Source organism: Seriola dumerili, unplaced genomic scaffold, assembly GCF_002260705.1.
Source record: "Seriola dumerili isolate Sdu_G_001 unplaced genomic scaffold, Sdu_1.0 BDQW01000091.1, whole genome shotgun sequence".
NCBI classification, from domain to species: Eukaryota; Metazoa; Chordata; class Actinopteri; order Carangiformes; family Carangidae; genus Seriola; species Seriola dumerili.
The window spans coordinates 1,603,871-1,617,926 of NW_019174346.1; the positions used below are offsets into that span (position 1 = coordinate 1,603,871).

Sequence of the window (14,056 nt, forward strand, 5' to 3'; positions counted from 1 at the left end):
TATGACAGAAATGAAGGAGACTGTGCATTAACGAAGTCAAAAGGGGCAGAGAACAGTGGGAGGGGGAGGTGGTAGTAGTTCTGTCTTGGGCGCTGGGCTGTCTTTCTGTGGTGACAGGTGAGGGGGGGACTCCTCTCTCAGGCCTTCCTGGCTGCTGATGGACTACTGACCCTTTATCCCTCAGCATCTCGTAGTGCACCTCTGGAAAGTGGTGGCCAGTGAGGGCCGCTCCCTCAGCCACCCTCAGTGCATAATTGGTGTCTGTGTTCCCAGTGTCACTGCTGCCCTTTGTCCCACCCCCAGTCTCCTGTGCTATGAGGCATCAGCCTTGGGAGCTTCTTTCTGTCCATTCTTTAGGGAAGGCGAATCTGAAGTTTTCACTGTCTTCCGAGGAGGACTCACTGGTTCACTGGCGAGCTCATGCAGTGACGGCTCCTTATACATCGCAACTATGAGACAAAGATAGAAGCTGTTAATAATTAAGGAGGTGATGAATAACTAAGATAATCAGGTTTGAATTGTGCTGAAGTGACATAAAGGACACAAACCCTCGATAACTTTAGGCAGGAAGTGAGCAGCTCCTTTGGTCTTCTTTACCCGGTTGCCCTTCATGACCTGGCCGTCACGATTGATACCGATATACCAGGAGCGGCCAGACTGGGTCTGGCGATACAGCATGGAGGAATACGTAACGTAGTAGTTCTCAAACACACTCTCCTTGAACTTACACTCTGGAGTGAAGTGCTCCTGGAAAGCAGAGGGAGAGAGAAAAACCACGTCATCGGAAAACTGTAACTGTTAACATGAACTCCAGTACGTGTAAGTACACAGGAAATACATGGACACAAGCAGTGAAATACATTAATTAAATTAATTAGGTGACTGTTTCCTGAGGGAAAGGATGGATAGAATTATATCTGGACTTGTGTTTCTCTGAAAGCATGAACATCTTGCTCCTTTGGGAACAAGACAAGAATGCAAACTATACAATGAGATACAGCATTAACATCTCCGCTAAACATAACACACTCCCAAAGGAAAAGAGTGGGAAAGATGAAAAGCACTGAAACACTGACACCTACTACAATACCATAACAAATTAAATCTACACACATACATTAAAAACTACACAAATAAATGACTCATTCTAACATCAAACTGCTTCAGAGGCATCACAAGTTCAGAAGATAAACCTGCTTTAATGAAAAACCAGCTGATGGGCTCAGTCTTTAGGAAATATGTAGGTTGGATTTTGTTATGAACAAAATTCCAATAAATAACACTAATAGAATTATTTGCATATTTATTTGTTGTGTGTATCATGGCATCGTGTCGTTATTCCTGTAAGAGTTTCATATGTTATTGCTTCATGTATAGTGACTTTAGTGAATACATTGTGTACCATGGACAGCCAAGCTGTCAGTGTTGTAGAAGAGCATTGCCTGCTTAAGGGAAACATTGTGGTTTGGGTTAAAATGACCTTGTAGTGAAGGTTATGGGACCTGCGTCAGTGTTAGCACCATCAGTGATGTGTTGCTACAGAGACGTCCCAGCCTTCAAATCATTTTCTCCACACGTAAAGAAACATGTTTGTTTGTTACAAGACCAACAAAAATCACATCATCATCATTTTTATATATTTTCAGTGAAATTAAAAAATGACATTCCATCTGAAATCTGAATATCTGCCAAAATAATCGCAAATTTGCAATAAAAAAAAGAGTGGTCATGCTTTTAAAAAAGTGACTGTTGGTGCAAGCGCTCAAGCCTCATAGACTTCAAAGACCTGTGATCAGTGGTTGTAAATAGAAACTGCTTTATTTATATATATATATATATATATATATATATGCATGCTAGAACTGATACCTTGGGACTTTCGGTTCTGTAGAAAATAAAATAGCGGCAGAATTTTCAAAGGTACAAGAGATGTGATTCTTTCAGGACTGACGAGGGCAGTATAATGACTCTACGAGCGTCCTAGTCTGACATCACACTTGAAGAGAGGAAGAAGGCAGGCACAGTAAACACAAAAAACACGTGGAATGGAAAATATACGCCAAGACTGTTGTATGGAAATATTTCACATTTACTGATGATCATCGGGGACCAGTTATAGACGGTATGCAAATGGTGCCACAAAGCGTTTCAAATAAAAGGAGGAAACACCTCAAATGTATCTAAGCAGCTCAAAGACAGTGATCTGGATCTGTTCATAGAACTCAGGCTGACTGAGTTTCAGTTCACTGTATATTAACATTAACGTTATTAACGTCAAAATGTGCATGTCCTGAAATGTTACTGTTATTGTTCTTGAATTGCGAAAGCTGGTGTCTGTTGTAGCAGTGCTCCACACACAATGGTCATAAAGGCTAACGTTAGCTTGTTTAGCTCCTAACGTCAGCTGGGTGCCTGCGACCATCATCACCATTCAGTCTGCCAAAATATAGGAATATTGATTGGAATCAAGCAATGTAGAATTTCTGGTAACGTACATCCCAAGTCAAAGGAAAAGGTTGGGAACCTCTAAATTAGCCGATTGAACACCAGGTCATGTTGAACACCAGAAAAAATCTTCCTCCTTCCTTCCACCAAAAGAGAATTATCCCTTTAATATAGACTGCTCTCATGTACTGTCAATCGTCCACGACTGGCTAAATCTGAATAGACATTAGAAAATCTAATTATCAGAACTTGGATTCAGTCCAGCCGTTCAGCTAGTCGTTGTAAGTGATCACTTTCCTGCAGCACTTCCCCTGCCTCTCTGTCCTCAACATAAGGACTACTGAACCCTGCATAATGTTGACTGGTGATATTAACCAAGAGCGACAGATATACATCTCTCTTAGTCTCCATCAGGGTCTCGACAGGGTCCTTCCCCTGTCAGAGAGCAAAGCCAATCTGCTGGATTGATTAAGTGAGAGCAGCAGGGCAGAAATGGCTGAGTGGAGAATTTCACTGAGACTCAGGACGACAGAAGAGGGCCAGAGGATCACAACTTGGCATAGGCGGGCTTTAATAAAGAGCCAAAAGTAGATTGAGAAGGCATAAGAGACCTCCAGTTTCACACTTATCACAGATCATCACCTTTCCCCTTCACTGGGAGGCATCATCTTTAGCTGAAATGACAGTTCAGGACTTTGTGCCCTTTCTTCATCCACTCTTGTCCTTCTGCTCCACCACAGTTTATGCCCGTTTAACAACTGTCTTCCACCATAAAAAACAAGCCTCTACCCTTAACTCAACAAACTCTCCCACTCCCATCACCACCACATCGCAGAGCTATTTTAAGATCCTCTGACAGGTTTGATATCTTCTGCTGTGCTAACACAAAGAGGATGAGATCGATAGATGATCCGCTTCATTCATTATTAATCAGGCCAGAGAGCAAGAGGGTGGGAAGTGCGGAAGACAGAAGGGGAAAGGTAGGAGAGGCGGGAGAGAGAGAGCAGAAGATCACTCGGAGAGGACAGAGGGGTTGCTGGGTAATAAAGGAGATTAGTAAGAGAGAGAAAGGGGGAGACCTGCTTCATTGCATCTCCCCCAGGACCAAAACACTGGGCCGACGAGGGCCACGATCTGACACTCATGTCTCTGGAAAGAGTAGCCATCACTCCAGTAAAATACCCTTCAGCTCCACTTCTGAAATGACACCAATGATAACCCCTCTCCCAAGTCATCCTATAATTACCCTTCATAATCAGTCCCCTGAAATTAGCCTAATGACGAAACCCACATCTTCTGTGTTTCATTCAATATCTCCAAAGGTCTGAAGAAAGGAAAACACTGAGAGCAGGCAAGACAATGAAATAAACCTCCTTATATTACAGTGAGTTTTCATGATAAAGGCCAACATACCTGTCTGTAGCTGATACAGACATCATACTGTAAATATCTCCATCTCTGACCTTGAGGTAACCCCCGGATCTCTGCAGAACTACAGAGACCACCCAGGGCGTACTCACTCCAACCACTCGATTTACCTGTGAAGTTAAATAATTGCTGAAGATGTGTTGAGTGTTGCACATTTCTAAGAGTGGTGGCAGAATGTTTCCACCTAAATGGTGAGTGCTCATACTAGAAATGAAATAAAAAGCTCCTCCTCAACCATGACTTAGGGAGCGACTTGGGTCTCGTCCCTTCCATGTGTCTCAAGCCAAAAAATGAATTTAAATGAAAGCAGACGAGAAAGGTAATATGTGGCGCCCGTGCTGAGAATCCTCAAGATGTGAAGAACCTTTTTATGATGCAGAGCACCATCCCAACTGCCCCCCGCCCCCCACCCAACACACACCACCTCCTCCTTCATCCCTCGTGTCTGATTACATCTATTCTACCTGCTTCAGGAGGCTTAACTCTCCATGCAAACATACACTGGGATTGCACTTACTACTAAATAAGGACAGTGAAGTACTAATAATACACACTCTGGCACTGACAGGGCAGAGTTTCCCTGAATCCTACTAATGTCTCTCCCTGCATATAATTAGGATATAAGAGCAGGAATGAAAGTTATGACTAAAGAGATGGAGAACCCATGAATAATATTGAATATCTTGTTTACTTTCACTTCACCATGCATGCACAAGCATGAAATCAGAACTAATGCCCCTGAAAATGTAGCTCTACGTCTGGAATTCAGAACATTTTTTAGCATTTCTGACGTGCAGTTATTTGCAGTCCCCTGTTTAGACAGCAGGGGTCACAGTGTCATGCAGGCTTCCTTCATCTATTGACTGTCCCATCAGCTCCCTGGGTAATCTATGGCAAGCTGTGAAATCTGCCCAGCTGCAGTAATCCCACCATATTCCCATTGTACTACATTACTGCTGCATCAAGCCACTGAAATGTAAAGCTCATTCACAACAATCCTCTGCTCCACAGACTCACATGCACATAATATGTGTGCAGTGCAGGAAGCCACCGGCAGAGCATGTTGCTGATGTTGTTGTCGAGCCAGATGTAGATGCACCATGACACGCCACGTTACGTAAGTCAATAGAGCATAGATGTGCTTATTAAAAGGGCTTTGCAGAGGATGAGACTGACAGTTAATACTGTCTAACACCACACATGTATGGTCTGTCTCTGATGCTTTATGATAGCCCAGGGAGGCATGATGCTTGCATGACAAGTGAGTGGATGATAATGTGCAGGGACTCATGCCTCTGTTGTGTTGACTGACAGCTGGAAGGCTCCTGTCAATATACAGCAGCTGAGGGAGGGGTGGTAACTGACATTCCCCTCTTCGACCCTCAGTGACAGAGGTGACCAGCTGCACGCCGCCTCTGCTTTTAATTTTCTGCCACACAGAATAAAGTGGTTGTGTGTCATCATCACTGTAGCTATTTCATATCTCTGCAAATCACAAGAGCTACACTCCTCTATAATATCCCTCAGACATATTTGGAAAGAAATCTGGTAAAAGTAGATCATGAGTCTATCAGGAAGAATAGGTTTTTCCTTCCCTAAGTGCTCTTAATTGACTGCCTGGCAAAATGTCTTCAGCTTTACGTTTCTGCACTTCATCTCTTTTCTCTTGTTCTGGCCAATTATTTTCTCTGCTACTTTTTCTAATGTCCACATTCTCTCCTTTCCTGTGATAAAAGTGATGCTATCTTGCTGCTTGTGTTGTCCTGCATCTCAATGCAATCTTCCAATGAAAAGAATAGAGAGGACATGGCTTTTCATCAAGAGGTCTCATGCTCTCTCTCTTTCTTTATCTCTTTCATGTTTGTCTGTCTATCACTCTGTCTACCACACAAGTGTCACAGACAGATCACAGACAATATTATTTATTTAATGCGTTAAAGGCCCATATACAGTCTGTGATTGTGTTGGCAGTTGGGAGAAAAACATGGCGAAATCTTTGGCCAGTCCAAAAAGGTGGTCCCAGCTTTCACTGTGAGACATCCACAGCTGTCAATTTAGAGCTCATAATGTAATAACAACTGTAGCCTCCTACAGCTGACACACCTTATTTTACATGAGCTACTTGATCTGTATTGTGGTTCATAATCTTTAATGACTGATCTGATTTAAATTAAAATTTTACAGGGAGAATGTAATGCGACATGATCAGCTAGAGAGAAGACGTACTGCTCTGTCGGAGTTCTTGGAACTATAGTAGGGCTGCAACTAATCAGTTAATTTTAATGTTATCTATTAATCTGCCAATTATTTTCTCAATTAATAATTCAGCTATGTACAAGGCAAGGAAACAGTGAAAATTGTCTGTCACAGTTTCTAAAATCCAAAGACATTGAATTTACTATCAAATTAGACTAAGAATACAGTTAATACACTGAAATAACAAGCTAGAACTGAGGAATGTTTGGCATTCATGGTTTAAAAATGACAAACATTTATTAACACAGTCACAGATTAGAGCGACAAATCACAGACTACAGAAACACTCAGTCCTCCTGCAGTTGTACTGAATGGAGGGACTTCTCTCACATATAACCTCTGAATATATAACACTAGGTTATACACTATGTATATATGTATATACTGTATATATGATATTCACTAGTTGTCACACTAGACCACCAGCAGTGGAAGCAGCCACTAAGCACACAATGATAAGCACAACTGAATAAAGTTATCCTGTGAGCACAAGAGCCACCAAAAAAGACAATGCAGCCACAACCATTAGCCCATGCTAGCATTGGTGTGATATGCTGGCATTAGTGATAGCAGTATTTGCTGAATAAATTCATAATATCAGTAACAGCAAGTTAACTTTTGTTATTACACTACTGTAGCTGGTCACTAATAAAAACAGACATGTAACATTATGAACCCATCAAGTTACTTGCAACCAGTTTCGACCTTGGTCCATGGTCGGACTGGGAAAGAAATTCAGCCTTGGACTGATCTGCTGGAAACGGCCACATGAATGACAGAAACACAGATAGGGCCGGTAAAGATGTTTTGACAGTCGACTGGCTGACCGGGATTTGAGCCAATAGTCCCCATGGCGCTTTCGCCTGTGCTCTGGTCTGTAATGTATTTGCCAGAAAATGTGGTTCTTCAGTGGGGAATAATTCAGCAAGGTCTCTTTCACCTGAATGCTGCGTATTGTACTGTGCCATCTCGCGTGTGGGCGGTCCCCGGGTCTTTATAAAAGTGTGCACTAACATACACGCATCACCGTCCTGGATTTCTACACAAAGAACAGAGAAACTCCACCATATCCTTACATGGAAAATAGTTGTTTCCTGCTATATTGTTGTTTAAAATCTGGTATGTAACCTTCTATTAGTGACAGCTGATATGACCTCCTGGTGGCTACGTTTATTATCTCTCTGTTACTGTCTCTGCCCAAATGATTTTTACACCACACACTAATTTTCACTTGGATATGCAGTGTAATTCTGCAGTGTGGAGCCAGCTGTGGTAAAGGAGAGCAGCACTCTAACACAAGCCGGCTGAGCTGAACAAACAAAACACTGGACAGACAGAAAGAACTGGAATTTGGTTGGTTTTATTTTGACTGATTCTGATACTTGTAACAAAGATTTTAATCATGTGTAAAATGTAAAATGTGCACAAACATCTTCATGAAGGCAACAATATTTACTATGATAGGGAAAGCTTATGACTAAATCTTAATTGGCACTAAAATTGCTCCTGTGACCTTGTCAACAGTCATAACTGTCTCATTCAACACAAGCCCTTTACGCTCTCTCCCTCTCACACCCTCTCTCTCTGTCTATGAGTTTTCCAGAACACATAGATTATAAAATGGGGCAGGAATGAGCCAAGCTCTATTTTTGTATCAAGATCAACCATTTCCTGTTGTTACATACAGGTACCGAAGCTGAGATTTATGTCTGTGGCAAGGCAGCAGTGGACTTCCTCTGCTTGTTTACAGAGCTTGATTACTATGTGTGTGTGTGTGTGTGTGTGTGTGTGTAGAGGGAGGGCGTGAGAGAGGGATTCAAAGGGGATCTGTGAGTTATTCAGGAGAAAACAATAATCATCAGGAAGCAGCAGAAGAGGTAGAATATGCAAGAAGATGAGAAAATAGCTCGGGGGAAGCGACTAGTCATTCTGTCAGTCACCTCAGCTTCTCTGAGAGTGACAGCGACGCGCTTATTTATCATAAATGAAACCATTCCTTGTCGGTGTCACATACTCTCTTAGCATGCTTTTAAATGTAAAAGCAAATATGAACACGCTCTTAGAGCACAAAGATGTGTATAAAGGGCCATATCGTGCCACCTGCACTCCCTCCTACACCAGCAAATTAGTACATCAGAGACACTATAGAGAATGATATGGGGTCATAAAATCAAACATGCATGATATTATATGAGTAGACAGCTGTTGTGCACCACCTATATCGAGTCATTCCTCAGCTGTGTGTGTGTGTGTGTGTGTGTGTGTGTGTGTGTGTGTGTGTGTGTGTGTGTGTGTGTGTGTGTGTGTGTGTCAGAGAGAGGAAACTCTCTGAAAGAGGTCAGTGTGGGATTCAGTGCAGCTATTGACTGCAGCTGAGGAAATCCCTTCTCTTCGCTGTTCACAGAGGCAAGGCACCAAAGTCTAATGCATGCTAATCAGGGGCTCAGAAGATAATAGGAGATGGCGTATTTGCCATAATTCAAGATTTAACTCACATATACAAACAATGCTCTCTCCTTTACATCTCATATGCATAAAACCACTCGTGCATTCACTGCTTTTATATATAATTTTTTCATACGTTCTCTTGAAAGCAACACAAAAATAACAAAGAAAGAGACAAATATACAACATATTTAGCTCACATCACTGACAAATCTTTAGGTGTCCAGGAAACTGCACAATAATAACATCCTCTTTTATATTTCATTTTCATTTATGCTCCACAAATGAGTGTGTGAGTGATCCCATGTAGATATGCTGTATACAAGGTAAGGAAATAATGACAACAAAGGGATAAAAATCTGGAAGAATTTTCAAATATACATAATCTAACTTATTGTAGGTGGCATGGCCCCAAAGATTTCTGGTGAGATGATGGGTTTGAGGTGTAAAGATGAACCACTTTCAGAGCCTGGTCACTGTTATTTATACCAACATGTGTTTAACTTTATTACCCGTGTGCTGTTATCTTTTACAGAACTGGATAGATAACAATGACAGCCACAGTGAGGTGTGAATAGTCAAAACTTCACATAATAACCATGTATTATTAACCATGCAGCCATGGTAACGTGATCTGACACCGATCATGTGTAAACAGTGTGATGTGATCAGACCACACACTCTGAAACTGACACTAACTCTGTCCACGGCGCTGATTGAACTGACCATCCTGAAAGATTCATCAGCTGCTGAGATGAGCTTCAATGCTTCTTTGATAAAAATAAATTAGTGGTTTTCCATTGTGGTTCATGGTAAAGTTACCACCCAATGTTACAAGCGCTGTCCAAGGTGCTGATCAGTCTGTGCATCCTTGAACCTGTGACCTGCTCTGTCCATAGTACTGAATGGACTGCTCGCTGGAACTAGCAGGAAGTAAACATGTGCTCTTGAGGACAATGCCTGTGGTAAATATTACTGCCTGTCTCCTGATTTTACATTGTAGATTTTGTCTAACTTGCAAATTTACTGAATAAAGCTCTTTTGGGTAATTGCTTGATACTCCTCTGACACTTTATTAGGCATAATTGAAATTATACTTAAGAGCTAATGAAGTGCTTTGCAGCATTGAATAAATTAGACAAAACAAGTCGTGATACTAACACTCTCTCATGGGTATTACACTTCAAAGAGTTCTCTGTCTCGTCTCACCCCCTGCTACTGCTTCACATCTCTGTTTCCTACCTTTGTAAAATGATCTATTTGATTGGAAAGTCACATGGAACTGGAGTTTAATTTATGCTAATGTAATAAATCAATCAGAGCAGTTTTAACCTGCAACTGATTTGCTCCATTTCTCTATTTTTTTGCAACATCAGAGGCTCATTGACCCAGTGATTCAACATCTCATACTTTAGTTAATTACTAAAACTTAAACCAGGCTTAAACATTAACCATAAAACAAAACCAACATATATACACCATAATGTGTATTAAAGCCTAGAGTTCTTCCAATACTGATGTTAGTGTCAGATATACTGCCTAAAATAAATGAATTGGGTATCTGCGAGTCTCTGCATCGATCTGACACTCAATAAACTTTATTTTTCACAAAGGACCAGATAAAACAGCCGTTTTCCTGGAAGTCAATTCTTCTTTGCTGTTCTACAACAGTAGCCTACACAGGAAGTTGCACTGTGCAGCCATTGGCGACTCCTGTTGTAGAGTGGCTAAGAAGAATTGATTTCTGTTAAATAGTGTAACATTAGCTGTTAGCAAAACATTGGCAATTTGGCAATATGTTACACTGGAAAGTCCCATCAGTAAAAAGCCAATGCCTACAGTATGCAAGGCTTTAATATGGAGGGGTGGCACTAGTGTTGAGACATATTTAGACATATTTTTTTTTTTTATGACTGACAGTAAAACCAGATAATAAATGAAAGATTCTATGGCATTTTACAGTTTACCCTCAGCCATACAACAGTAATCATATCACCTCCATACAGGGTGAGTAGTATACAGAAGATTTTTTAAATACAATGGTGTTGGATCAGTACTCTGTATCAATACACAAGGATCTGGTATGTAAAAATTGGTATTGGGACATCTCAAGTAAAGCCTCTGAAAACTTGAGTTCAACTGATTTTTATTCAAATGCTGCTAAATCCTGATTGTTCTACAGAGGTACATGACATCACATTTTTCCAGTTGAACCGTGACCAGTTCAGACCAGTGAGAAGAGCACAGAGGACAAACATTGAGAGAAACCAGTGTGTTCATGTAGGTTCCCATCACTCAGATTAAGAAGGTGATGGAGAAAACCCACAATCTGTCAGCACTTCCTGCAGTCAAGATTCTCCGACAGTCCCAGACGTGTTCAAGTTTTACACCCACTCCGTATCCATTCCTCCCTCCTTGTCTTTCCAGTACTAATTGGAATACTCATGCAGGTCTGGCAGGATGTCACTCTAGCTTTCACTCCCCGTCTCTCTGTGGATCACCTTTCTCTCAAACGTTCATGTACACCTGCACACAAAACCAAAACATGCTGCACCTTTCACCCTTCCTAACAGTCCATTAACTAACTCTGCTCACTCTGCTCACCTTGGTACTGCCTATGCTACAGCAATGAGGTATATACACAGCACATTCTGTATATAGGCCTACACATACTGTAGCTTATGTTAAACTGGTGAAATACTGCTCTGTGTGGCAGCTACTGACACTTCTTCCTGACACTGTTCTCCTATCATCCGTATTATTTTGAAATAGGAGAGGCACTACTGTACACTGGAGTCCAGCTGACAGACAGCTGATCCTGAATAGTGCAGATATCAAGACCAAGCAGAGGAAAACATGAGGACTATATCCCAACCTGAATACTTAGATTAACCAAAACCATATCATATGTGCAACTTTACTGAGATCTGGTGTCATAGCAACATATTTGTATAAGATGGTGGTTGAAATATGAAAATTGGTTTCTTCTGTACAGTAAATACACATACATACCGAGGTGTAGAGGTATCCGTCACTATTCATGGCAAGGTACAACCCTGTTTTTGCCCCCTGGATTGCCACAATCCGCAGTCCCACTGGAATTAAATTGAACTGTGCTAAATTGGGGAATAAAGTAGAAAGGAGGGAGACAGAGTGTGACAAAGAGAGAGAGAGAGAGAGAAAAGAGAAAGTCAGAGAAGATTGTGAAATTAAACTGTAATACTGACAGAATGAGCGTCTATGTCTTCAGAGGTGCAAAGGCTGAACAGCTGCAGTATCACTGCTGCATGCTGTAGCTCTCTTCAGCCCAGATTCTGTGACCTCTCAGAGTTCATGTTTATATAAACACAATGTCATGTCACCTCCAATGTGCTTTACTCTGTCTCTAAGCCAGCTTAATAATGGAGATGTTCTGTCACACCAAATAGAGTTTAGAGCAAGACAGTTAAAAGTGAGCAGGTAGATGCAGTAACTGGACTCATCATATAATAATGTTGGTGGTTGAATGAATAAAAATTTAAAATTCTGCCACATTCAAGCTACAGTTTGAGAAAAGGCTTGTGTCTGGAAGGTCAAATAGACAACATGAAGAAATGATACTAGGAAGAGAACACTGCATAGTTTCTGATCTGAAAACCAAATTTAGATTGTTAAAGGTCAGGATGAACATTCACCTCGTCTATTTAGAGGCAGTTTAAACCTTTCTCTTGGGTTTATAAACTAGAGACTAAATTACAGATGCACTGATTCTGAATTCTGATTTTTTTTAAACATCTGTCCTGCTGATTCTGATTTTCCTTCTCAGAACTTTAATTGACAGCTACACAAACATTTTATTACTTTTCTTTAATGGACAATTCAATTGTATGTTCATGATAAAAACATTGACAATATGAAATAAACGTAGGTGAAGGTCTCACTCTCTCTCTCTCTCTCTGTCTCTCTCTCTCTTTCTCTCTCTCTCTCTCTCTCTCTCTGAACGAGGGTAAACAAAAATCTTGACTGCTTTCTGGTTGCAACTCTTTACTTTTCACACTGCTCATCAACATTGGATGATGATGATTACTGATGGCCATTAGCGAGGTTGTGGATCAGGTGAGGTCAGCGGTGTGGCGCCACCTTTGGCTGCTTTAGCCTTTGCTAGCTTCTTGAAATTGCAGCGCAGGAGTGTAAATTTGAGCGATACAGAATCGGATATATGAGACTGATCGGCCCATCACTGATCAAAGCCGATCACAATGAAAACCGGACTTTCCCGATCACCAGCTGATTGATCTCTACTTCAAACACTGAGTTACAGATCCAATCAGAATTATTATCTGGTGTTCAACAGCACAGATGGATGTTAGTGACGAACGCCTTTGTGGAGCAGTTTGACAGGCTGTTTGTTGTGATGTTCCTTCCTGTCTCAAGACAAATATAATATAAATTGGAACAAATTTGACAGATGAGCAGACAAAATCCTAATTTCTGCTGCAGGGACTTTTAGCACAGTGAGACACCGACTGTGGGACTGTTAGCTCACTGCGTACAGTTCAGCATTAACTTTGCCAGAGTTGGAGATTTGGCTCCCAGTGAGGGAATCAGCTGTTCCACACTTAAGCTGAAAACTGCAGGTGTTCTTCGACTCAGTTCCTCTGACTGGTGCTACATACTAGACTGTGAATAATTTGACTAAAATTACACAACATGACCAGGAGCAAAGACATGTAGGCTTTAGACAAAAACACACACTCACAAAATGAGCTGCTTTCATCCCTTGTGCTGTCCATGGTACCGTCAGGCTGCATCTGCAGGTAGTATCCATGTTGGCTGTATAGCCGGGTAACGATGCCTTTCAGCTGTGGCTCTGCGAGGGAGCACAGGAGAACAACATTGTATTTGACAGGAACCGTGGCGAGATGTCAAGAGCAGAAATCATGTTCACTGATTTACAGGACCTGAAAAAGGAATGGGTTAGAGAACGATGTCAGAGTTCAAAGACACTAAGCGCAGAGGAGTTTTACTGTGTGCAGTGTTTGAAATTACAACATAGTTATATGAAATATCTAAAACTTGAACTAGATTTTTTTAGGCTGAGTATGAGATGGTTTGCATTGAAATTTATACAAAATTTAATTTTAACCAATTTGCTACTAGGGCTGTATGAAATGAAAAATTTTGGCAGATATTGTGATTTCAGTTAGAAATGTTTTCATTTCCTTTTTCACTGAAAAGATTTTTGTACCAAACAATCATGTTCCTTTACGTCTGGAGAATATGATTTGTAGGCCGGAGCGTCTCTGTAGCGTCTCAGCGCTTATGGTGCTGACATAGAACAACAATGTTGAGACACTTTTTACTTTTATCAAAGAAATTGCAGCTCCTGTTATTTGGATATTGCACTTGGCCATATTGTGATTTCGATTATGTTTTGGATTAATTGTGCAGCTCTATGAGCTACAAAACTAATGACATCATCAACTAGCCAATTAACCAACAT

The 14,056-nt window shown here is 41.1% G+C and overlaps 1 protein-coding gene across 3 annotated transcripts in view; it reads right to left on the reverse strand.

Moving 5' to 3' along the window:
• Positions 1-312: 312 nt before the first annotated feature.
• The window catches only part of LOC111222151 (fibroblast growth factor 11-like), a 32,916-nt gene continuing 19,172 nt past the window's right edge, over positions 313-14,056 (reverse strand). For 2 of the 3 annotated variants that reach the window (XM_022745733.1, XM_022745732.1), the window contains 4 exons: positions 13,313-13,423; positions 11,587-11,690; positions 549-747; positions 313-449 (listed from right to left, as the gene is read on the reverse strand). In XM_022745733.1, coding sequence (XP_022601454.1) covers positions 313-449; positions 549-747; positions 11,587-11,690; positions 13,313-13,423 — 551 coding nt within the window. Of the gene's footprint in view, positions 450-548; positions 748-11,586; positions 11,691-13,312; positions 13,424-13,629; positions 13,643-14,056 lie in introns of those variants that run through there. The other variant, XM_022745734.1, reaches the window with a different exon arrangement.